This window comes from Heptranchias perlo, chromosome 35, assembly GCF_035084215.1.
Source record: "Heptranchias perlo isolate sHepPer1 chromosome 35, sHepPer1.hap1, whole genome shotgun sequence".
Taxonomy (NCBI): Eukaryota; Metazoa; Chordata; class Chondrichthyes; order Hexanchiformes; family Hexanchidae; genus Heptranchias; species Heptranchias perlo.
This window is the reverse complement of record NC_090359.1, coordinates 19,584,785-19,611,105: the sequence shown is the minus strand read 5'-3', so window position 1 is coordinate 19,611,105 and position 26,321 is coordinate 19,584,785. Positions and strand designations below refer to the sequence as shown.

The following is a 26,321-nucleotide window of genomic DNA, read 5'->3' as shown; positions in this document are numbered from 1 at the left end:
CAGACACTCTTTCTCTCTCTCTATGTGTGTCTGTGTGTAAATGTGCTTGTGTGGGCGCTAGGATCTTGGGTCTGTGTGTATAGGTGTATAGTCGGGCACTAGGACCCAAGGAGCGCAGAACCTTTCTCTATGTGTTTGTATGGCTGAGCAGGCGCTAGGACCGTGGGAGCGCAGATACCCTTTCACTCTATGTGTATGCGCCTATGTAAATAAGCGGGCGCTAGGACCGTGGGAGCGCAGATACCCTTTCACTCTATGTGTATGCGCCTATGTAAATAAGCGGGCGCTAGGACCGTGGGAGCGCAGATCCGTTCTCTAGACGTGTCAGTCTGTAGAGCAGTGAATGCCAGTGGGCGCTTGGACCGTGGGAGCGCAGACACCCTTTTGCTCGATATGTGCGTTAGTGTCAGTCTGTGGGTATAAGCGGGCGCAAGGACCCTAGGAAAGCAGATTCCCTTTATATGGGTGTATCCATGTGAACAGTCAGGCGCTAGGACCCGGGGAGAGCAGATCTTTTCTCTACGTGTGTGTGTGTGTGTCTGTATGCGTCGCTAGACTTCATCGGGCGCCAGGATCCTGGGAGCGCAGACCTTCTCTCTATATGGGCGTGTCTGAGCGGGCGCTAGGACCCAAGGTGCGCAGACCCGTTCTATATATGTGTGTCTGTATGTGACTATGGGTGTCAGCGGGCACTAGGACCCTGGGAGCGCAGACCCTTTCCTCTCTCTATGTGTCTGTCTGTGTGTCCTGGGCTCCCTATTTAGAAATGCAAACCTTCCCAGCAGTTGAAAAAAATTCCACATGCACAGATATATAGTGTATATGTGTGTGTGTGTGTATATATATATATCTGCAATAGGGGCAGGGATTGGTTAGAGGCGCTTCAGAATAGCACAGCAAACAGGAGGCGGGGGGAGGTCGCTGGGGGACTCCCCTCCAGCCTCGAGCAGAGATTTTGCAAAAAAAATATTATTGCAAAGTTTTATTTGCAGGAGAAGGGGGTGTGTGCAAAAAATATTTTTTCAAAAGAAGGGAAGGCAAGAACGAAGAAAAAAATGTGAACCAAGAAGCGGAAAATGCAGCCGAAATAAGAAAGGATTAAAATTAATTATTATTATTTTTTTGCATTAATTTTTATTTTTTTGCAATGGCGAACCCTGCAGACGATTCCTTCGACGCCGATGTGAAGAAGTGCGGTCACCTCCGCAAGTCCAAGAGCCTGCACCGCAGGTACTTCGTGCTGAGGGCGGCCAGCGAGCGCGGGGCTGCCCGTCTCGAGTACTACGAGAGCGAGAAGAAATTCCGGGGCCGGAGCGCGGGGCCCAAGCGCGCCGTCCACCTGCAGAGCTGCTTCAACATCAACAAGCGGGCCGACTCCAGGAACAAGTACCTGGTCGCCCTCTACACCAGGGACGAGTGCTTCTCGGTGGCCGCCGACAGCGAGCAGGAGCAGGAGAGCTGGTATCAGGCCATCGTGGAGCTGCTGACCAGAAGTACAGCACCGACTCCTCCTCTTCTCACCTTCACCCTCTCATCTTCTCTCACCTTCACCCTCTCATCTTCTCTCACCATCACCCTCTCATCTTCTCTCACCTTCACCCTCTCATCTTCTCTCACATTCTTCCTCTCTCATCTTCTCTCACCTTCACCCTCTCATCTTCTCTCACCTTCACCCTCTCATCTTCTCTCACCTTCACCCTCTCATCTTCTCTCACCTTCACCCTCTCATCTTCTCTCACATTCTTCCTCTCTCATCTTCTCTCACCTTCACCCTCTCATCTTCTCTCACCTTCACCCTCTCATCTTCTCTCACCTTCACCCTCTCATCTTCTCTCACATTCTTCCTCTCTCATCTTCTCTCACATTCTTCCTCTCTCATCTTCTCTCACCTTCACCCTCTCATCTTCTCTCACCTTCACCCTCTCATCTTCTCTCACCTTCACCCTCTCTCATCTTCTCTCACCTTGACCCTCTCATCTTCTCTCACATTCTTCCTCTCTCATCTTCTCTCACTTTCTTCCTCTCTCATCTTCTCTCACTTTCTTCCTCTCTCATCTTCTCTCACATTCTTCCTCTCTCATCTTCTCTCACCTTCACCCTCTCATCTTCTCTCACCTTCACCCTCTCATCTTCTCTCACCTTCACCCTCTCTCATCTTCTCTCACCTTCACCCTCTCTCATCTTCTCTCACCTTGACCCTCTCATCTTCTCTCACATTCTTCCTCTCTCATCTTCTCTCACCTTCACCCTCTCATCTTCTCTCACCTTCACCCTCTCATCTTCTCTCACCTTCACCCTTTAATCTTCTCTCACCTTCACCCTCTCATCTTCTCTCACCTTCACCCTCTCATCTTCTCTCACCTTCACCCTCTCATCTTCTCTCACCTTCACCCTCTCATCTTCTCTCACCTTCACCCTCTCATCTTCTCTCACATTCTTCCTCTCTCATCTTCTCTCACCTTCACCCTCTCATCTTCTCTCACCTTCACCCTCTCATCTTCTCTCACCTTCACCCTCTCATCTTCTCTCACATTCTTCCTCTCTCATCTTCTCTCACCTTCACCCTCTCATCTTCTCTCACCTTCACCCTCTCATCTTCTCTCACCTTCACCCTCTCATCTTCTCTCACATTCTTCCTCTCTCATCTTCTCTCACCTTCACCCTCTCATCTTCTCTCACCTTCACCCTCTCATCTTCTCTCACCTTCACCCTCTCATCTTCTCTCACCTTCACCCTCTCATCTTCTCTCACCTTCACCCTCTCTCATCTTCTCTCACTTTCTTCCTCTCTCATCTTCTCTCACTTTCTTCCTCTCTCATCTTCTCTCACCTTCTTCCTCTCATCGTCTCTCACCTTCTTCCTCTCTTATCTTCTCTCACTTTCTTCCTATCATCTTCTCCCACCTTCTTCCTCTCTCTCATCTTCTCTCACTTTCTTCCTCTCTCATCTTCTCTCACTTTCTTCCTCTCATCGTCTCTCACCTTCTTCCTCTCTTATCTTCTCTCACTTTCTTCCTCTCTCATCTCTCACTTTCTTCCTCTCTCATCTTCTCTCACCTTCTTCCTCTCTCATCTTCTCTCAATTTCTTCTCTTTTATCTTCTCTCACTTTCTTCCTCTCTCACGTCTTCTCTCACATTCTTCCTCTCTCATCTTCTCTCACTTTCTTCCTCTCTCATCTTCTCTCACCTTCTTCCTCTCATCGTCTCTCACCTTCTTCCTCTCTTATCTTCTCCCACCTTCTTCCCCTCTCACGTCTTCTCTCACTTTCTTCCTCTCTCATCTTCTCTCACTTTCTTCCTCTCTCATCTTCTCTCACCTTCTTCCTCTCTCATCGTCTCTCACCTTCTTCCTCTCTCATCTTCTCTCAATTTCTTCTCTTTTATCTTCTCTCACTTTCTTCCTCTCTCACGTCTTCTCTCACATTCTTCCTCTCTCATCTTCTCTCACTTTCTTGCTCTCTCATCTTCTCTCACCTTCTTCCTCTCTCATCGTCTCTCACTTTCTTCCTCTCTCATCTTCTCTCACCTTCTTCATCTCTCATCTTCTCTCACTTTCTTCCTCTCACATCTTCTCTCACTTTCTTCCTCTCTCATCTTCTCTCACTTTCTTCCTCTCTCATCTTCTCTCACCTTCTTCCTCTCATCTTCTCTCACTTTCTTCTCTTTTATCTTCTCTCACTTTCTTCCTCTCTCACGTGTTCTCTCACATTCTTCCTCTCTCACATCTTCTCTCACCTTCTTCCTCTCTCATCTTCTCTCACTTTCTTCTCTTTCATCTTCTCTCACCTTCTTCCTCTCTCATCGTCTCTCACTTTCTTCCTCTCTCATCTTCTCTCACCTTCTTCCTCTCTCATCTTCTCTCACTTTCTTCCTCTCACATCTTCTCTCACATTCTTCCTCTCTCATCTTCTCTCACCTTCTTCCTCTCTCATCTTCTCTCAATTTCTTCTCTTTTATCTTCTCTCACTTTCTTCCTCTCTCACGTCTTCTCTCACATTCTTCCTCTCTCATCTTCTCTCACTTTCTTCCTCTCTCTCATCTTCTCTCACTTTCTTCCTCTCTCATTTCTCTCACATTCTTCCTCTCTCATCTTCTCTCACCTTCTTCCTCTCTCATCTTCTCTCACCTTCTTCCTCTCTCATCTTCTCTCACCTTCTTCCTCTCTCATCTTCTCTCACCTTCTTCTCTCTCATCTTCTCTCACTTTCCTCTCATCTTCTCTCACTTTCTTCCTCTCTCATCTTCTCTCACTTTCTTCTCTCCCATCTTCTCTCACATTCTTCCTCTCTCATCTTCTCTCACCTTCTTCCTCTCTCATCTTCTCTCACCTTCTTCCTCTCTCATCTTCTCTCACCTTCTTCTCTCTCATCTTCTCTCACTTTCCTCTCATCTTCTCTCACTTTCTTCCTCTCTCATCTTCTCTCACTTTCTTCTCTCCCATCTTCTCTCACATTCTTCCTCTCTCATCTTCTCTCACCTTCTTCCTCTCCTCTTCTCTCACCTTCTTCCTCTCTCATCTTCTCTCACTTTCTTCCTCTCTCATCTTCTCTCACCTTCTTCCTCTCTCATCTTCTCTCACTTTCTTCCTCTCTCATCTTCTCTCACTTTCTTCCTCTCTCATCTTCTCTCACTTTCTTCCTCTCTCATCTTCTCTCACTTTCTTCCTCTCTCATCTTCTCTCACTTTCTTCCTCTCTCATCTTCTCTCACCTTCTTCCTCTCACATCTTCTCTCACTTTCTTCCTCTCTCATCTTCTCTCACTTTCTTCCTCTCACATCTTCTCTCACTTTCTTCCTCTCTCATCTTCTCTCACATTCTTCCTCTCTCATCTTCTCTCACCTTCACCCTCTCATCTTCTCTCACTTTCTTCCTCTCACATCTTCTCTCACTTTCTTCCTCTCTCATCTTCTCTCACTTTCTTCCTCTCTCATCTTCTCTCACCTTCTTCCTCTCTCATCTTCTCTCACTTTCTTCCTCTCTCATCTTCTCTCACTTTCTTCCTCTCTCATCTTCTCTCACCTTCTTCCTCTCTCAACTTCTCTCACTTTCTTCCTCTCTCATCTTCTCTCACTTTCTTCCTCTCTCATCTTCTCTCACCTTCTTCCTCTCTCATCTTCTCTCACTTTCTTCCTCTCTCATCTTCTCTCACCTTCTTCCTCTCTCATCTTCTCTCACCTTCTTCCTCTCTCATCTTCTCTCACATTCTTCCTCTCTCATCTTCTCTCACTTTCTTCCTCTCTCATCTTCTCTCACTTTCTTCCTCTCTCATCTTCTCTCACTTTCTTCCTCTCTCATCTTCTCTCACCTTCTTCTCTCTCATCTTCTCTCACATTCTTCCTCTCTCCCATCTTCTCTCACATTCTTCCTCTCTCATCTTCTCTCACATTCTTCTTCTCTCATCTTCTCTCACATTCTTCCTCTCTCATCTTCTCTCACATTCTTCTTCTCTCATCTTCTCTCACTTTCTTCCTCTCTCATCTTCTCTCACCTTCTTCCTCTCTCATCTTCTCTCACTTTCTTCCTCTCTCATCTTCTCTCACTTTCTTCCTCTCTCATCTTCTCTCACCTTCTTCCTCTCTCATCTTCTCTCACTTTCTTCCTCTCTCATCTTCTCTCACTTTCTTTCTCTCTCATCTTCTCTCACCTTCTTCCTCTCTCATCTTCTCTCACTTTCTTCCTCTCTCATCTTCTCTCACCTTCTTCCTCTCTCATCTTCTCTCACTTTCTTCCTCTCACATCTTCTCTCACCTTCTTCTCTCTCATCTTCTCTCACTTTCTTCCTCTCTCATCTTCTCTCACCTTCTTCCTCTCTCATCTTCTCTCACCTTCTTCCTCTCTCATCTTCTCTCACCTTCTTCCTCGCTCATCTTCTCTCACCTTCTTCCTCTCTCATCTTCTCTCACTTTCTTCCTCTCTCATCTTCTCTCACCTTCTTCCTCTCTCATCTTCTCTCACCTTCTTCCTCTCTCATCTTCTCTCACTTTCTTCCTCTCTCATTTCTCTCACCTTCTTCCTCTCTCATTTCTCTCACCTTCTTCCTCTCTCATCTTCTCTCACCTTCTTCCTCTCTCATCTTCTCTCACTTTCTTCCTCTCTCTCATCTCTTACATTCTTCCTCTATCTCATTTTCTCTCACCTTCTTCCTCTCATCTTCTCTCACCTTCTTCCTCTCTCTTCTCTTACTTTCCTCTTTCATCTTCTCTCTGTCTTTCCCCTCTTCCCTCTTCTTCACTCGTCATTCTGTTTCCTCTCTCCTCTACGTCCTCTTCCTTGTCCATTCCCTCCTTTTCTCCACTCACCCGTCTCTCTCTTGTTTGTTTGCTTTCTCAGTCCGTTCTTCTCTTTTTCTCCATTCACCCTCTTCCTTCTCATTCACTCATATTCTCGTTCCTTCTCTCTATTCACTCATCTTCCTCCTCATTCAGTTGTTTTGCAATTCTCTCTTTTTCTTATTTCCTGCTGACTTGCCTCTTTCCTCCTTTTTTCACTCACCTTGTTTCTCTTTATTCTTTCTTCTAATCATCTTGTTACTCCTCTTCACTCAAACTCTTCGTCCTCCTTTTTCTCTCATGTGTTTCCTTCTCCTCTGCTTCCTTCTTGACTTTTCCTGATCCCCTTTTCCTGCTGTTTCACATATTTTCCGTCTATTTCTCTCATCTCCTGTCTGTACCGGTTTGGGTATTTATGAAGTGATTTAAGGTTAGATTCCATGTTTTTAAAGGAAGATTGGTAGATTGCAGGAGATGCCTCGTTTAAGACAGCAACTCTTGTACATTTGACATTTGTTGGGAAATAGAGGTTTGCAAGTTAGGAAATCTATTTACTCCTCCCAAAAAAGTTTTTAAGAATAATTTTCTTGACCTGAAACTGTTACATTTAAACTGTTACTGTATAAACTATTGCAACTACACTGCGACGTTGAATCATGTGAACCATTATATCGAGACCATCTAAATCATTATATCGAGACCATCTAAATCATTATATCGAGACCATCTAAATCATTATATCGAACCATCTAAATCGTTATATCGAGACCATCTAAATCGTTATATCGAACCATCTAAATCGTTATATCGAGACCATCTAAATCGTTATATCGAGACCATCTAAATCGTTATATCGAACCATCTAAATCGTTATATCGAAACCATCTAAATCGTTATATCGAGACCATCTAAATCGTTATATCGAGACCATCTAAATCGTTATATCGAGACCATCTAAATCGTTATATCGAACCATCTAAATCGTTATATCGAGACCATCCAAATCGTTATATCGAACCATCTAAATCGTTATATCGAGACCATCTAAATCGTTATATCGAGACCATCTAAATCGTTATATCGAACCATCTAAATCGTTATATCGAGACCATCTAAATCATTATATCGAGACCATCTAAATCATTATATCGAGACCATCTAAATCGTTATATCGAGACCATCTAAATCGTTATATCGAACCATCCAAATCGTTATATTGAACCATCCAAATCGTTATATCGAACCATCTAAATCGTTATATCGAGACCATCTAAATCGTTATATCGAGACCATCTAAATCGTTATATCGAACCATCCAAATCGTTATATCGAGACCATCTAAATCGTTATATCGAACCATCTAAATCGTTATATCGAACCATCTAAATCGTTATATCGAGACCATCTAAATCGTTATATCGAGACCATCTAAATGGTTATATCGAACCATCTAAATCGTTATATCGAGACCATCTAAATCGTTATATCGAACCATCCAAATCGTTATATCGAGACCATCTAAATCGTTATATCGAACCATCTAAATCCTTATATCGAGACCATCTCAATCGTTATATCGAGACCATCTAAATCGTTATTTCGAGACCATCTCAATCGTTATATCGAGACCATCTAAATCGTTATATCGAGACCATCTAAATCGTTATATGGAGACCATCTAAATCGTTATATCGAACCATCTAAATCGTTATATCGAGACCATCTAAATCGTTATATCGAACCATCTAAATCGTTATATCGAGACCATCCAAATCGTTATATCGTACCATCTAAATCGTTATATCGAGACCATCTAAATCGTTATATCGAACCATCTAAATCGTTATATCGAACCATCTAAATCGTTATATCGAGACCATCTAAATCGTTATATCGAACCATCTAAATCGTTATATCGAAACATCTAAATCGTTATATCGAGACCATCTAAATTGTTATATCGAGACCATCTAAATCGTTATATCGAAACATCTAAATCGTTATATCGAGACCATCTAAATTGTTATATCGAACCATCTAAATCGTTATATCGAGACCATCTAAATCGTTATATTGAGACCATCTAAATCGTTATATCGAACCATCTAAATCGTTATATCGAGACCATCGAAATCGTTATATCGAACCATCTAAGTCGTTATATCGAACCATCTAAATCGTTATATCGAGACCATCTAAATTGTTGTATCGAACCATCTAAATCGTTATATCGAGACCATCTAAATTGTTATATCGAACCATCGAAATCGTTATATCGAACCATCTAAATCGTTATATCGAGACCATCTAAATCGTTATATCGAACCATCTAAATCGTTATATCGAACCATCTAAATCGTTATATCGAACCATCTAAATCGTTATATCGAACCATCTAAATCGTTATATCGAGACCATCTAAATCGTTATATCGAACCATCTAAATCGTTATATCGAGACCATCTAAATTGTTATATCGAACCATCTAAATCGTTATATCGAGACCATCTAAATCGTTATATCGAGACCATCTAAATCGTTATATCGAACCATCTAAATCGTTATATCGAACCATCTAAATCGTTATATCGAGACCATCTAAATCGTTATATCGAGACCATCTAAATCGTTATATCGAACCATCTAAATCGTTATATCGAACCATCTAAATCGTTATATCGAGACCATCTAAATTGTTATATCGAACCATCTAAATCGTTATATCGAGACCATCTAAATCGTTATATCGAACCATCTAAATGGTTATATCGAACCATCTAAATCGTTATATCGAACCATCTAAATCGTTATATCGAACCATCTAAATCGTTATATCGAACCATCTAAATCGTTATATCGAGACCATCTAAATTGTTATATCGAGACCATCTAAATTGTTATATCGAACCATCTAAATCGTTATATCGAGACCATCTAAATCGTTATATCGAACCATCTAAATCGTTATATCGAGACCATCTAAATCGTTATATCGAACCATCTAAATCGTTATATCGAACCATCTAAATCGTTATATCTAACCATCTAAATCGTTATATCGAGACCATCTAAATCGTTATATCGAACCATCTAAATCGTTATATCGAGACCATCTAAATCGTTATATCGAGACCATCTAAATCGTTATATCGAACCATCTAAATCGTTATATCGAGACCATCTAAATCGTTATATCGAACCATCTAAATCGTTATATCGAGACCATCTAAATCGTTATATCGAACCATCTAAATCGTTATATCGAGACCATCTAAATCGTTATATCGAACCATCTAAATCGTTATATCGAGACCATCTAAATCGTTATATCGAACCATCTAAATCGTTATATCGAACCATCTAAATCGTTATATCGAGACCATCTAAATCATTATATCGAACCATCTAAATCGTTATATCGAGACCATCTAAATCGTTATATCGAGACCATCTAAATTGTTATATCGAGACCATCTAAATCGTTATATCGAACCATCTAAATCGTTATATCGAGACCATCTAAATCGTTATATCGAGACCATCTAAATCGTTATATCGAACCATCTAAATCGTTATATCGAGACCATCTAAATCGTTATATCGAGACCATCTAAATCGTTATATCGAACCATCTAAATCGTTATATCGAACCATCTAAATCGTTATATCGAACCATCTAGATCGTTATATCGAGACCATCTAAATCGTTATATCGAACCATCTAAATCGTTATATCGAGACCATCTAAATCGTTATATCGAACCATCTAAATCGTTATATCAAGACCATCTAAATCGTTATATCGAAACCATCTAAATCGTTATATCGAACCATCTAAATCGTTATATCGAGACCATCTAAATCGTTATATCGAAACCATCTAAATCGTTATATCGAGACCATCTAAATCGTTATATCGAACCATCTAAATCGTTATATCGAGACCATCTAAATCGTTATATCGAACCATCTAAATCGTTATATCGAGACCATCTAAATCGTTATATCGAACCATCTAAATCGTTATATCGAACCATCTAAATCGTTATATCGAGACCATCTAAATCGTTATATCGAGACCATCTAAATCGTTATATCGAACCATCTAAATCGTTATATCGAGACCATCTAAATCGTTATATCGAGACCATCTAAATCGTTATATCGAGACCATCTAAATCGTTATATCGAACCATCTAAATCGTTATATCGAGACCATCTAAATCGTTATATCGAGACCATCTAAATCATTATATCGAACCATCTAAATCGTTATATCGAGACCATCTAAATCGTTATATCGAGACCATCTAAATCGTTATATCGAGACCATCTAAATCGTTATATCGAAACCATCTAAATCGTTATATCTAGTGTTATATCGAAATGATCTAAACCGTTATATTGTAATTATCTAAATCATTATATCGAGACCATCGAAACTGAATTGTTATATCGAAACTGTTACATCAAAACCATCTAAACCGATACATCCAAACCATCGAAACCGTTATATCGATACCATTCTATCGAAACTATCTAAATAGTTTCAATACAACAATCAAAATCGTTATATCGAAACTGTTACATCGAAACTGTTATATCAAAACCATCGAAACCGTAACATTGAAACCCGTCTAACCTGTTATATCAAAACCGTTTAACCCGGTTCATCGAAACTGTCTAAATTGTTACATCGAATCCATCTAAACCGTTATATCGAAACCGTTAACATTAAAATCATCGAAACCATTATATCGAAACCGTCCAAAACGTTACATCGAAACCATCTGAACCGTTATATCGAAACTGTTACATCTAATCCATGACATCAAAACCATCGAAACCGTTATATGGAAACCGTTACATCTAATCCATGACATCAAAACCATCGAAACTGTTGCATCAAATCCAGAACAGACAAGGGATCGAACTTGGGAGCTGCGGGTCCTCAGGCTCTGTCAACGTCTTGGCTTTGCACCCCCAGGGCCCAGAGGATATCCCTCACCACCCTCCCCCGCTCCCCTAGCGAAAATAAAATAGACGCTGAACAGGCCCAAACAAGTCAGTCGTGAGGAAGGAACCTTAATTAGTGACTCTCTGACTCACTAAGCTATCAACCCCCCCCCCCAGCTGAGCTTGTCCCTCTCCACTGACCTCCGACCTCTCCCTCGGTTGCACTCATTTCATTTATCTCTCTTTTTTTTAATTTGTATTTTGCGATATTAAGAAAGTGGGCCACACCCAGAGTGTGGGACATCACGGTAGTGAAAAGAGCAGGAGGGAAGGTGAAGTGAATTAGAGAGAAGTGATGATTGTGTGAAGCTTGGGTTCTGAAAGGCTGTGGATTGTGGGACAAAGGGAAGACTGAGAGGGAGGAAGGGAGTTCCAAGTTTAGGGGATGAACCTTGGGGATTTCAACACAGGGAGGTTGCAGGAAGGAGGAGGAGTGAGTAAGGAGAAACTAGAGATAGGAGAGCTTGATGGGAACTGGGGTCAGGGTGGTTTACGTTTCACAGTCACAAATATTAGCATGCATGAGAGCTCAAATGTGAGAATGGGACAGACTGTGTGTGGGTGATGGAGGAGCTGGTATCTGAGAGTGAGACAGACTGTGTGTGGGTGATGGAGGAGCTGGTATCTGAGAGTGGGACAGACTGTGTGTGTGGGTGATGGAGGAGTTGGTATCTGAGGGTGGGACAGACTGTGTGTGGGTGATGGAGGAGCTGGTATCTGAGAGTGGGACAGACTGTGTGTGTGGGTGATGGAGGAGCTGGTATCTGAGAGTGGGACAGACTGTGTGTGTGGGTGATGGAGGAGCTGGTATCTGAGAGTGGGACAGACTGTGTGGGGGTGATGGAGGAGCTGGTATCTGAGAGTGGGACAGACTGTGTGTGGGTGATGGTGGAGCTGGTATCTGAGAGTGGGACAGACTGTGTGTGGGTGATGGTGGAGCTGGTATCTGAGAGTGGGACAGACTGTGTGTGGGTGATGGTGGAGCTGGTATCTGAGAGTGGGACAGACTGTGTGTGTGGGTGATGGAGGAGCTGGTATCTGAGAGTGGGACAGACTGTGTGTGTGGGTGATGGAGGAGCTGGTATCTGAGAGTGAGACAGACTGTGTGTGGGTGATGGAGGAGCTGGTATCTGAGAGTGGGACAGACTGTGTGTGGGTGATGGAGGAGCTGGTATCTGAGAGTGGGACAGACTGTGTGTGGGTGATGGAGGAGCTGGTATCTGAGAGTGGGACAGACTGTGTGTGTGGGTGATGGAGGAGCTGGTATCTGAGAGTGGGACAGACTGTGTGTGGGTGATGGAGGAGCTGGTATCTGAGAGTGGGACAGACTGTGTGTGGGTGATGGAGGAGCTGGTATCTGAGAGTGGGACAGACTGTGTGTGGGTGATGGAGGAGCTGGTATCTGAGAGTGAGACAGACTGTGTGTGGGTGATGGAGGAGCTGGTATCTGAGAGTGGGACAGACTGTGTGTGGGTGATGGAGGAGCTGGTATCTGAGAGTGGGACAGACTGTGTGTGTGGGTGATGGAGGAGCTGGTATCTGAGAGTGGGACAGACTGTGTGGGTGATGGAGGAGCTGGTATCTGAGAGTGGGACAGACTGTGTGTGGGTGATGGAGGAGCTGGTATCTGAGAGTGGGACAGACTGTGTGTGGGTGATGGAGGAGCTGGTATCTGAGAGTGGGACAGACTGTGTGTGGGTGATGGAGGAGCTGGTATCTGAGAGTGAGACAGACTGTGTGTGGGTGATGGGGGAGCTGGTATCTGAGAGTGGGACAGACTGTGTGTGTGGGTGATGGAGGAGCTGGTATCTGAGAGTGGGACAGACTGTGTGTGGGTGATGGAGGAGCTGGTATCTGAGAGTGGGACAGACTGTGTGTGTGGGTGATGGAGGAGCTGGTATCTGAGAGTGGGACAGACTGTGTGTGTAGGTGATGGAGGAGCTGGTATCTGAGAGTGGGACAGACTGTGTGTGTGTGATGGAGGAGCTGGTATCTGAGAGTGGGACAGACTGTGTGTGTGGGTGATGGAGGAGCTGGTATCTGAGAGTGGGACAGACTGTGTGTGTGTGATGGAGGAGCTGGTATCTGAGAGTGGGACAGACTGTGTGTGTGGGTGATGGAGGAGCTGGTATCTGAGAGTGGGACAGACTGTGTGTGTGGGTGATGGAGGAGCTGGTATCTGAGGGTGGGACAGACTGTGTGTGTGGGTGATGGAGGAGCTGGTATCTGAGGGTGGGACAGACTGTGTGTGTGGGTGATGGAGGAGCTGGTATCTGAGAGTGGGACAGACTGTGTGTGTGGGTGATGGAGGAGCTGGTATCTGAGGGTGGGACAGACTGTGTGTGTGGGTGATGGAGGAGCTGGTATCTGAGGGTGGGACAGACTGTGTGTGTGGGTGATGGAGGAGCTGGTATCTGAGGGTGGGACAGACTGTGTGTGTGGGTGATGGAGGAGCTGGTATCTGAGGGTGGGACAGACTGTGTGTGTGGGTGATGGAGGAGCTGGTATCTGAGAGTGGGACAGTCTGTGTGTGGGTGATGGAGGAGCTGGTATCTGAGAGTGGGACAGACTGTGTGTGTGGGTGATGGAGGAGCTGGTATCTGAGAGTGGGACAGACTGTGTGTGGGGGTGATGGAGGAGCTGGTATCTGAGGGTGGGACAGACTGTGTGTGTGGGTGATGGAGGAGCTGGTATCTGAGGGTGGGACAGACTGTGTGTGTGGGTGATGGAGGAGCTGGTATCTGAGAGTGGGACAGTCTGTGTGTGGGTGATGGAGGAGCTGGTATCTGAGGGTGGGATAGGTTGTGTGTGTGGGTGATGGAGGAGCTGGTATCTGAGAGTGGGACAGACTGTGTGTGTGGGTGATGGAGGAGCTGGTATCTGAGAGTGGGACAGACTGTGTGTGGGTGATGGAGGAGCTGGTATCTGAGGGTGGGATAGGCTGTGTGTGGGTGATGGAGGAGCTGGTATCTGAGGGTGGGATAGGTTGTGTGTGTGGGTGATGGAGGAGCTGGTATCTGAGAGTGGGACAGACTGTGTGTGGGTGATGGAGGAGCTGGTATCTGAGAGTGGGATAGGTTGTGTGTGTGGGTGATGGAGGAGCTGGTATCTGAGGGTGGGATAGGTTGTGTGTGTGGGTGATGGAGGAGCTGGTATCTGAGAGTGGGATAGGTTGTGTGTGTGGGTGATGGAGGAGCTGGTATCTGAGAGTGAGACAGACTGTGTGTGGGTGATGGAGGAGCTGGTATCTGAGAGTGAGACAGACTGTGTGTGGGTGATGGAGGAGCTGGTATCTGAGGGTGGGACAGACTGTGTGTGTGGGTGATGGAGGAGCTGGTATCTGAGAGTGGGACAGACTGTGTGTGGGTGATGGAGGAGCTGGTATCTGAGAGTGAGACAGACTGTGTGTGGGTGATGGAGGAGCTGGTATCTGAGAGTGAGACAGACTGTGTGTGGGTGATGGAGGAGCTGGTATCTGAGGGTGGGACAGACTGTGTGTGTGGGTGATGGAGGAGCTAGTATCTGAGAGTGGGACAGACTGTGTGTGGGTGATGGAGGAGCTGGTATCTGAGAGTGGGACAGACTGTGTGTGTGGGTGATGGAGGAGCTGGTATCTGAGAGTGGGACAGACTGTGTGTGGGTGATGGAGGAGCTGGTATCTGAGGGTGGGACAGACTGTGTGTGTGGGTGATGGAGGAGCTGGTATCTGAGAGTGGGACAGACTGTGTGTGGGTGATGGAGGAGCTGGTATCTGAGAGTGAGACAGACTGTGTGTGGGTGATGGAGGAGCTGGTATCTGAGAGTGGGACAGACTGTGTGTGGGGGTGATGGAGGAGCTGGTATCTGAGAGTGGGACAGACTGTGTGTGGGTGATGGAGGAGCTGGTATCTGAGAGTGGGACAGACTGTGTGTGGGTGATGGAGGAGCTGGTATCTGAGAGTGAGACAGACTGTGTGTGGGGGTGATGGAGGAGCTGGTATCTGAGGGTGGGACAGACTGTGTGTGGGTGATGGAGGAGCTGGTATCTGAGGGTGGGACAGACTGTGTGTGGGTGATGGAGGAGCTGGTATCTGAGAGTGGGACAGACTGTGTGTGGGTGATGGAGGAGCTGGTATCTGAGAGTGGGATAGGTTGTGTGTGTGGGTGATGGAGCAGCTGGTATCTGAGAGTGGGATAGGTTGTGTGTGTGGGTGATGGAGGAGCTGGTATCTGAGAGTGGGACAGACTGTGTGTGTGGGTGATGGAGGAGCTGGTATCTGAGGGTGGGACTGACTGTGTGTGGGTGATGGAGGAGCTGGTATCTGAGGGTGGGATAGGCTGTGTGTGTGGGTGATGGAGGAGCTGGTATCTGAGGGTGGGACAGACTGTGTGTGGGTGATGGAGGAGCTGGTATCTGAGAGTGGGACAGACTGTGTGTGGGTGATGGAGGAGCTGGTATCTGAGAGTGGGACAGACTGTGTGTGGGTGATGGAGGAGCTGGTATCTGAGAGTGGGACAGACTGTGTGTGGGTGATGGAGGAGCTGGTATCTGAGAGTGGGATAGGCTGTGTGTGGGTGATGGAGGAGCTGGTATCTGAGGGTGGGACAGACTGTGTGTGGGGGTGATGGAGGAGCTGGTATCTGAGAGTGGGACAGACTGTGTGTGGGGGTGATGGAGGAGCTGGTATCTGAGGGTGGGACAGACTGTGTGGGGGTGATGGAGGAGCTGGTATCTGAGGGTGGGACAGACTGTGTGTGGGGGTGATGGAGGAGCTGGTATCTGAGAGTGGGATAGGTTGTGTGTGTGGGTGATGGAGGAGCTGGTATCTGAGAGTGGGACAGACTGTGTGTGGGTGATGGAGGAGCTGGTATCTGAGAGTGGGATAGGTTGTGTGTGTGGGTGATGGAGGAGCTGGTATCTGAGAGTGGGACAGACTGTGTGTGTGGGTGATGGAGGAGCTGGTATCTGAGAGTGGGATAGGTTGTGTGTGTGGGTGATGGAGGAGCTGGTATCTGAGGGTGGGATAGGCTGTGTGTGTGGGTGATGGAGGAGCTGGTATCTGAGGGTGGGATAGGTTGTGTGTGTGGGTGATGGAGGAGCTGGTATCTGAGAGTGGGATAGGCTGTGTGTGTGGGTGATGGAGGAGCTGGTATCTGAGAGTGGGATAGGTTGTGTGTGTGGGTGATGGAGGAGCTGGTATCTGAGAGTGGGATAGGCTGTGTGTGTGGGTGATGGAGGAGCTAGTATCCTTGTACAGGCTCGAGCTTAAAAAGAGGCAAATCCATTTGTGAGCAGATGTCGGCCATTAGTGCAGTAACAAGTGGATACAAAAGCATGTGGACACAACCAGCTATTGTGTGTTAATAGGCTTCAAGCTTCCAGTACAATGAGTCAGTGAGTTTTGGCCATCTCAAATCATCAAAATATTATGAAAGGATATAGAGGCACTGGAGAAGGTGCAAAAAAGATTTACAAGGATGATACCAGAATTGAGAGGTTATATCAGGAAAGGCTGAACAGGCTAGGGCTCCTTTCTCTAGGAAAGAGAAGGCTGAGGGGTGACCTGATAGAGGTCTTTAAAATTATGAAAGGGTAGACATAGAGAACATGTTTCCACTTGTGGGGAGTCCAAAATTAGGGGCCTTAAATATAAGATAGTCACTAATAAACCCAATAAGGAATTCAGGAGAACCTTCTTTACCCAGAGAGTGGTGAGAATGTGGAACTCGCTCCCACATGGAGTGGTTGAGGCAAATAGCATCGATGCATTTAAGGGGAAGCTGGATAAACACATGAGGGAGAAAGGAATAGAAGGATATGCTGATCGGGTTCGATGAAGTAGGGAGGGAGGAGGCTCGTGTGGAGCATGAACACCGGCATAGACCAGTTGGGCCGAATGGCCTGTTTCTGTGCTGTAAAATCTATGTAAATGCCTGGAATCAGTTGTGTTTTTGCAGGTTCGAAGTCCCCGACTGTTTGCATGCAACAAACTTGTTCCCTGTTTTTATTTTTTTTAAATCGGGGAAATGTTGGCGCGAATCGATCGATGGATCTCGCAGGCAGCGTAGTTTGGTATTGATCCTGTCTCGCTGCAGACTACAAGCTGGGTATTGACTGGCGCCTAGTGTCCTGTGGCTGTTTGTGTCTCCATGCCAACTCATTTGCATTCAGACTGGAAATTGCATAAGCTGTCTGCCCACCAGAGGCCGAGGAGCTGGGATACTAGGGTTGCAGGAGCTGTATTTGGTCATGGAGGGGCTGATTGTCATTTGTAATACTCTGGACCTGCCCTGGGACTGTTTGTTGGGGCAGTGTAGAGGGAGCTTTACTCTGTGTCTAACCCGTACTGTACCTGCCCTGGGAGTGTTTGACAGGACAGTGTAAAGGGAGCTTTACTCTGTATCTAATCTGTGCTGTACCTGCCCTGGGCGTGTTAGATGGGACAGTGTAGAGGGAGCTTTACTCTGTATCTAATCTGTGCTGTACCTGTCCTGGGCGTGTTAGATGGGACAGTGTAGAGGGAGCTTTACTCTGTATCTAACCCGTGCTGTACCTGTCCTGGGAGTGTTTGATGGGACAGTGTAGAGGGAGCTTTACTCTGTATCTAACCCGTGCTGTACCTATGTCGGGAGTGATTGATGGGACAGTGTAGGGGGAGCTTTACTCTGTATCTAACCCGTACTGTACCTGCCCTGGGAGTGTTTGACAGGACAGTGTAGAGGGAGCTTTACTCTGTATCTAACCCATGCTGTACCTATGTCGGGAGTGATTGATGGGACAGTGTCGAGGGAGCTTTACTCTGTATCTAACCGGTGCTGTACCTGCCCTGGGAGCGTTTGATGGCTGATTGGCCGAAGCAACAGCAGGTGGCCAGAGCGCGTGGAACTGACCATGAGAAGGTGGCAGCATCTTCAGGAGATTGGAAGGAGAAAACATGAGGGGATAAATAGGTCTTCTTAACAGGGGGAAACACAAAGGTAGAGGTGGTGAAGATGCTCTGAAATGAGTGTTTCTGGGGAAAAAAGGTTTGCAAAGTTTTTAAGATCGCAAGATTTACGATTTGGGAGAAAAAATATTAATTGTAGTGTCCAAACAAATAGTAAAATACATAACTGGCAGGAAAGGTTGAAGGAAATATCATTATTTTAGTTTTTAAAAAAAGGACAAAAAAAACCTTTTCATGAGAATGACAGGCATCTGGCACCGAATTGCCCCCTAATGATTCACTCTCCTGGGTGTGATTGCCCGGGCTGAATTTCAAGAGAAGCACAAGTGTTTTTTTTCACGACGATTTTAGATTTGCCCCTGTTGTTTTTCTCCCCATTTCTTGCTGGAATCCCTGCAGGCTCCCCAGCCTAGGTGACAGGTCTGAGGCCTATTCTCAGGCTTCCCCAGCCTGGGCAATGGGTTTGAGGCCTACTCCTCAGGCTTCCCCTGTCCTTCTCCATAGTTGGCTGTCAGGGAGATGCACAGTTGGTGTACACACTGTCTGATGAGTTACTGACCAGAAAAGTACTCTGGTCTTAACTGTCGTCAGCCAGGGCGGGTGTATGTGTGGGGAGGTGGGGGGAGGCGGGTGTGCTGGCTCTTGAGAAAAATGCAAGTATGTGCATGTCGGGTAGGGACAAGATTGGGCTCACCTGCGATGGCCTTAGGCTGACACATGATGGATGGGCACTTGGGTGAGGTAGCGAAGGGCCACTGTTGCCCATCGAACCATTCCCCTACCCCCTAGCCCCAGCGAGAGCGAACGGCTGGAGGGAGGAGGGCCGGGGGGATGGAACTTTCATTTAGAGAACAATCGAATGTGCAAACTCGACTCGCATTCACGGGTTACCGCTCATAGTTTTAATCGCCCAGTTTTCGAGCACCCTCATTCCCCTCCCCTGACCACCCACCCAACCAGAGATGTACGGGAACACTGCCGAATACAGAAGGGGGAGTATGCTGTGCCGTAAAACATGGAATAATTCGACAGATAAAGTTGTGAGAATTCGCTCAGAGGCTCAAGCCAGCTGTTTGGCTCCAGTTCAACAAGTGACGAGCAAATAAACAAAACACTGTGGCATTTGAAAGCCCCTTTAGGGAACGGGATAGTCAGAACACCACTCCTATTGATGTGTTACAGAAACAAAGGACTTGAATTTATACAGTGCCTTTCACAACCTCAGGACGTCCCAAAGCGCTTTAAAGCTAATGAAAAGCTTTTTTGAGGTGTAGTCACTGTTGTAATGTAGGAAACGCAGGAGCCAATTTGTGCACAGCAAGGTCCCACAAACAGCAATGAGATAATGACCAGATAATCTGTTCTTTTAGTGATGTTGGTTGAGGGATAAATATTGGCCCAGGACACTGGGGAGAATTCGCCTGCTCTTCTTCGAAATAGTGCCGTAGGATCTTTTACATCCACGTGAGAGGGCAGACGGGGCCTCGGTTTAACATCTCATCCGAGAAACGGCATCTCCGACAGTGCAGCTCTCCCTCAGTACTGTATTGGGAGTGCCAGCCTGGGATATGGGCTCAAGACTCTGGAGTGGGGCTTACACCCACAACCTTCTGACTCAGAGGCGAGAGTGCTATCCACAGCTGACATTATTGATGGTTTAACAACAAAATTGGCTGCAATTTGGGAAGCAGAGAAGTAGAGTTGGTTGGAGCGTGCAAGTTTCTGTGCAGTACAAGCTGAGGAGCTGGGAGAGGTAACACTGGGGCTCTACAGTGCCGCCACTGGTGGGAGGGTGCAATTACAGCGTGACACGTTTACATAGGAATTTTCCATTATAAATCTGGACAGCGCAAATTGGAAAACTGGGGGCATGTTGCCTGTGATTTTCGTTCTACATATGTCGGATTTCAGCATTTTTTTTTAAATCGAGAAATTGGGGGGAAAAATGCCCTCAAAAGGAGTTTTGCCATATCTCCCCACCCCACCCAAAAAAAATTCCTCAACCAGTCATCTGCTCATAGGTAGTCCTGGGTTCGCAGTATGGTTGTGATGTTTTGTCACTAAGATGGAACGTGAGTTTAAACCCGGCCTGACCCTTTAAGGCCACGGGCTGAGGTACTGCATGCGGAGAAATGGTCTCATCCAGGGGTCAGTTAGGAAAGAAGTTCCTGTAGATTGGCAGCTGCTTATAAATCCACTTCTGCCTTGAGCAGAGGCCGTGTTATCAAGGTCAGAAAAAAATCCAGCAAGAAACGACTAGCTTTCTTGAATTTATTTTTAATACTTCTATACTTGAGTATAGAAGATTAACAGGTGATCTAATTGAAGTGTTTAAGATGATTAAAAGATTTGATAGAGTAGTTAGAGAGAAACTATTTCCTCTGGTGGGGGGAGTCCAGAGCAAGGGGGCATAATCTTAAAATTAGAGCTAGGCCGTTTACTGGTGATGTCAGGAAGCACTTCTCCATGCAAAGGGGAGTGGAAATCTGGAACTCTGTTCCCCAAAAAGCTGTTGAGGCTGGGGGCCAATTGAAAATGTAAAAACTGAGATTTTTGTTAGGCAAGGGTATTAAGGGTTACAGAACCAAGAAGGGTAGATGGAGCTGAGATACAGATCAGCCGTGATTTAATTGAATGGTGGAACAGGCTCGAGGGGCTGAATGGCCTACTCTTGTACCTATGTTGCTATGGATGCACACTATGCACAAAGCTTTTACACAGATCTATATATAGGTATAGAGAATGGGGATAGAACTATCGATGCACCCTTATGCAACACAGTTGTTGAACCAGGGTCAAACTCTCTGAGCAGTCTTTTTTCTTATCATTGACTCTTGTTGTTATGTCTCCCGCTATATCTAAAAACACACAAACTATAGATGCTAACATTTTTCATTTTCCTATTGTGGGTGGGTTTACCTTTGAAAACTAAGGGCCATAAATTTAAGATAGTCACCAATAACTCTAATAAGGAATTCAGGAGAAACGTATTTACCCAGAGTGTGGTTAAAATGTGGAACTCGCTATCAGATGGAGTGGTTGAGGTGAATAGCATGGATGCCTTTTAGGCAGAGGCTAGATAAGCACATAAGGAAGAAAGAAATAGAAGGATATGCTGATAGGGTTAGATGACGCAGGGTGGGAGGAGGCTCGTATGGAGCATAAACACCGGCATAGATCAGTTGGGCCGACTGGCCTGTTTCTGCGCTGTAAATACTATGTATGTAAAAATTAACATTGGTCAGTATGTAAATGTACTCCCAGTGTGGGATAGAGTAACGTCCCAGAATCAGCCTGTGCCGATCTCATAGGTGGTAAGAGGGCTGTAGTAAAATGGCTTCAGCTCCCCTGGGCCAGGAGGAGGGAAGGATGGGTGGGCTTTGAGGGCTGGAAAATCAGCCAGGGTTCTTGTCCTGATTGTCCTACTGGTGGGGAAATATGTAGCCATCGGGTAAAGACAGGATTGGGATGGGCTGTGATATCCCCCACAGTCGAATATCTCTGTCGGACGTTCACTGTCTAGGCTCGTGTGTGTGGAGAATCGGCTCTTGGGTGAGGTGCCGGAGGGTTTTCGGTGTCTGGAAGGATTGTACCCAGCGAGTGTCAACGCCTTCAGGGTGGGAGAGGAGAATGTTCGTAGTATCCTAACCCACACCAAGGTCCCGTTCACCCATCACCCCTCCCCCCCCACCCTCCCACTGTGCTCGCTGACCTACATTGGCTCCTGGTCCGGCAATGCCTCACGTTTAAAATTCTGACTTGTGTTCCAGTCCCTCCGTGGCCTTGTCCCCTCCCTATCTCTGTAACCTCCTCCAGCCCTACAACCCTCCGAGATTTCTGCGTCCTCCAACTTTGGTCTTTGTACATCCCCCACTCCCTTCGCCCTACCATTGGTGGCTGTGCTTTCAGTTGCCTAGGTCCTAAGCTCTAGAATTCCCGCTGTAAACCTGCCACCTGTCCCAATATCTCCTTATGTGGCTCTGTGTCAAATTTTTGTCTGATAATCGCTCCCGTGAAGCGCCTTGTGACGTTTTACTGCATTAAAGGTGCTATATAAATGCAAGTTGTTGTTGATCGGGGGGGGGGGGCAAAATAATATATATTATTGGAGGAGATTTACTAAAATGGTGCCTGTGATGAGGGACTTCATTTATATGAAGAGACTGGAGAAGCTGAGGTTGTTTTCCTTAGAGCAGAGAAGATTAAGGGGAGATTTAATAGGTGTTCAAAATCATGAAGGGTTTTGATAGAGTAAATGGGGAGAAACTGTTTCCAGTGGCAGGAGGGTCGGTAACCAGAGGACACAGATTTGACATAATTGACAAAAGAAGCAGAGGGGGAGATGAGGAGACATTTTTTCCGCAGCGAGTTGTTGTGATCTGGAATGCGCTGCCTGAAAGGGTGGCGGAAGCAGATTCAATAGTAACTTTCGAAAGGGGACTTGGATAAATACTTGAAAAGGAAAGATTTTCAGGGCTATGAGGAAAGAGCAGGGGGAGAATGGGACTAATTGGACAGCTCTTTCAAAGAGGCTGGCACAGGCACGATGGGCCGAACGGCCTCCTTCTGTGCTCTATGATTCTAAGATCTATTTTTTTCCGCTGTACCCCTTTGCAGGTAAAGCGCACGTGGAAAACGGAGACTCGAACTACACCATGGTGCCCGGCCCGGCTTTCAAGGAAGTCTGGCAGGTCAACCTCCGCCCACGGGGCCTGGGCCAGTCGAGGAACATGAGCGGGATCTACCGGCTGTGCCTGACGGAGAAGACCATCAATCTGGTGAAGCTGAACTCCGACGCGGCCGCCGTGGTGCTGCAGCTGATGAACATTCGGCGCTGCGGGCACTCTGACAATTTCTTCTTCGTGGAGGTGGGCCGCTCGGCCGTCACCGGGCCCGGCGAGTTCTGGATGCAGGTGGACGACTCGGTGGTGGCCCAGAACATGCACGAGACCATTCTGGAGGCCATGAAGGCCATGAGCGAGGAGTTCCGGCTGCGGAGTAAGAGCCAGTCGTCCAGCTCCAACCCCATCTCCGTGCCGTCCCGGCGCCACCACCTGGCCAACCCGCCCCCCAGCCAGGTGGGTTTCCCCGTCGCCGGCCGGAGGCCCGGCAATGCCGGCGGCACCACCTCGCCCGGCCAGCGGTACAGCTTCGCCAGGCCGCGGACCTCCAGCGACGGCAGCGGGGGCCCCCACCCCCGCCCCTCCTCTGCCGAGGAGGTGCCGTCCAGCCCCTCCCCCGGGGCTGGGCCGCCGCGCCGGGGCTTCAAGCCGCACCCGCCCCTGGGCCAGACCAGGTCGACCCCCGACCCCTCGGGCCCCCGCCGCTCACCCTCCGCCCCCAGCCCGGCCAGCCTGTCCTCCAGCGGGCATGGCTCGGAGTGCGCCTGCCCGCCGGCCTCCTCCTCCTCCGGCTCGCCGGGCGGCTTCGCCTCCTCCTCCTCCTGCTCCTCCTGCTCCTCCTGCTCCTCTGACGGCGGCGAGTACGGCTCCAGCCCCGATCCGGCGGGGTTCCCGCCGCCCTCGCTGGAGGAGGAGGAGCAGCAGCGCCTCCGCCGCCACCGGGCCGACTACACCGCCATGGGCAGGCCGGCCTCGGCCGGCCCAGAGGCCCAGCAGCGGCACCGCCGGCTGCTGAGGCGGGCGTCCAGCCGGGGGACGGAGGAGGAGGCTGGGCGCAGCCTGAGCAAGCGGGCCTCCCTGCCGCCGGCACAGCTGGGGAAGGCAGGGCCGCCGCGCTCCGCCAAGGGCCAGGGGCACGCAGCCATGTCGCGGGCTGGGAGCCGGGAGCTGGGCCCGACGACCCCCGACCCGGATGATGGAGGGCGGAAGGAGGAGCCGGCGGCGGACAACGGCTACATGTCCATGCAACCCGGGGTGGGCTCCGACCAGGGTCGGGCCGGTGACTATATGTCCATGACCCCCAAGGACGCATCGGCCCCCCAGCAGATCACCAATCCCCGGCCCGCTGGCAGAGGCGGCTACATGCTGATGTCGCCCAGCGGCAGCTGCTCGCCTGATAGCCTGGCTTACCCCAGGAGCTGGGCCCAGGCCGGCAACCCCAAATCGCCGTCTGCTGGGAGCAGTGACTACATGAACATGTCGCCCGCCAGCCGCTCGGCCTCCAGTACCCCCCCGGAGAACCGGCTGCACCCTGCCCACCAGGAAGAGGAGGAGGAGGAGGAGGCCCATTCCCGGCACTGCTACTACCACCACTCGCTGCCCCGCTCCTACAAGCAACCGGCTGGCAGGCTGGACGAGAGCCGGCTCAGCGCCTCCGCCAGCTCCTCGGGGCAACTCTCCTGCTGCTCCTCCACCAGCAGCGACAGCCTGGGGGACGCCGAGAGCGGCCAGCCCCTCCGCGGCCCCCCCAGGCCAGGGAGAGGCCCTCCCAGGCTGCCGGGACTGCACCTCGAGGCGGCCAAAGCCAGCACCCTGCCCCGGGTGCGCGAGAACCCGCTGCCTCCGGAACCCAAGAGCCCCGGGGAGTACGTCAGCATCGAGTTCCGGGGGGAGCCACGCGGGCCTGGGCCCCTGCCCAGGCCTGCCTCCTACGCGGGAGGATTCCGCCGCTTGCTCCCGGCATCGGAATACGTCAACATGGACCTCGGCCCCGCCGCTCGCTTCTCCGGCTACTCCCAAGCGCCAGTGGCCGCGCCCGCCTCGCCCGAGGTCGCCCGGCTCCCCCTGCCGGAGATCGGCGCCATCGCGTCGAAGCCCGGCCCTCATCCCGACCGGGGCGCCAGGGTGATACGCGCCGACCCCCAGGGGCGCCGGCGACACTGCTCCGAGACCTTCCTTCCCGCGCCCCCTGCCCCCTCCGTGGCCGCCGACCGTGCCAAGCGCCGTGGCTCGGCCTCCTTCGAGACCGCATGGCCGAGAGACGGCGGAGGAGGAGGAGCTGCGGAGGAGCCATGCCCAGGAATGTCGCGCCACATGTCGATCGGCTTTGAGAACGGTCTGAACTACATTGACTTGGATCTGGGCACGGACAGCGGTTACGCGGAAGGGTCGGTGCCGCAGCCGAGACTTTACTCACAAGCGAACGGCAGCGCCGGCTTGAACACTTACGCCAGCATCGACTTTCACAAGTCCGAGGAATTACGAAGCCATAAAAGTAATAAAGAAGGTGAGTGGTTTTAGTGCTACTATTTTCACCCACCTGTATCCATCTATTAATTTAATAGATTGTCTTCCTGTCAGTTTTGTCCATTACAAATCCCTGTGTCCACATTTAGAATGGGAACTGCCCATGTAAACGTGTCACGCTGTAATGACACCCTCCCAACAGTGGTGGTGCTGTAACAACTCCATCAGTGAGGGGGTGCAATGAAAGTTATTATTGAATCTGCTTCCACCGCCCTTTCAGGCAGTGCGTTCCAGATCAGAACAACTCGCTGCGTAAAAACATTTCTTCTCATCTCCCCCACTGGTTCTTTTACCTTAATTACCTAAAATCTGTGTCCTCTGGTTACTGACCCTCCTGCCAGTGGAAACAGTTTCTCCCCATCTACTCTATCAAAACATTTCATGATTTTGAACACCTCTATTAAATCTCCCCTTAACCTTCGCTGTTCTAAGGAGAACAATCCCAGCTTCTCTAGTCTCTCCACATAAATGAAGTCCCTCATTCCTGGCACCATTCTAGTAAATCTCCTCTGCACCCTCTCTAAGGCCTTGACATCCTTCCTAAAGGATGGTGCCCAGAATTGGATGCAATACTCCAGCTGAGGCCGAACCAGTGATTTGTAAGGGTAGGAAATAACTTCCTTATGTTTTTGTAGTCTGTGCCTCTATTTATAAAGCCCACGGATCCCTAAAGAGTGTATCGGATTTGGGGATACGGAGTTTGGAGTGGAAAGGCCAGAATTGCTGTCCTTTGTAGCCTGTTGAGAGGGCATAAAGGTGCATCTGGGGTCAGCGCACTGCTGACACTGCTCGTAGATGAGTGAGTCCATTGGGTGATTGGGGAATGAGGGGAGGTTGACTCAGTCCTGTTCAAGTTGATGCCGTTTATCAGAATACTAAATTTGTCTGGTATGGAAAAACAGTACAATTAAAAAAAATATCTTTTACCTTGACAATAAAGAAACAAATTTCGTGCTCCTGCAG

General features: G+C 48.2%; 2 protein-coding genes across 2 annotated transcripts in view; one reads left to right on the top strand and one right to left on the bottom strand.

Annotated features, from left to right (window-relative positions):
• The window catches only part of LOC137302384 (rhomboid-related protein 4-like), a 54,251-nt gene extending 47,548 nt beyond the window's left edge, over positions 1 to 6,703 (bottom strand). Inside the window, exon 1 of the mRNA XM_067972011.1 lies at positions 6,492 to 6,703. Within this exon, the coding sequence (XP_067828112.1) occupies positions 6,492 to 6,522 (31 nt within the window). The 5' untranslated portion in view covers positions 6,523 to 6,703. The remainder of the gene's footprint in view (positions 1 to 6,491) is intronic.
• LOC137302383 (insulin receptor substrate 1-B-like) overlaps positions 717 to 26,321 on the top strand; it is an 86,484-nt gene continuing 60,879 nt past the window's right edge. The window contains exons 1-2 of the mRNA XM_067972010.1: positions 717 to 1,493; positions 22,828 to 25,338. Of these exons, the coding sequence (XP_067828111.1) occupies positions 1,148 to 1,493; positions 22,828 to 25,338 (2,857 nt within the window). The 5' untranslated portion in view covers positions 717 to 1,147. The remainder of the gene's footprint in view (positions 1,494 to 22,827; positions 25,339 to 26,321) is intronic.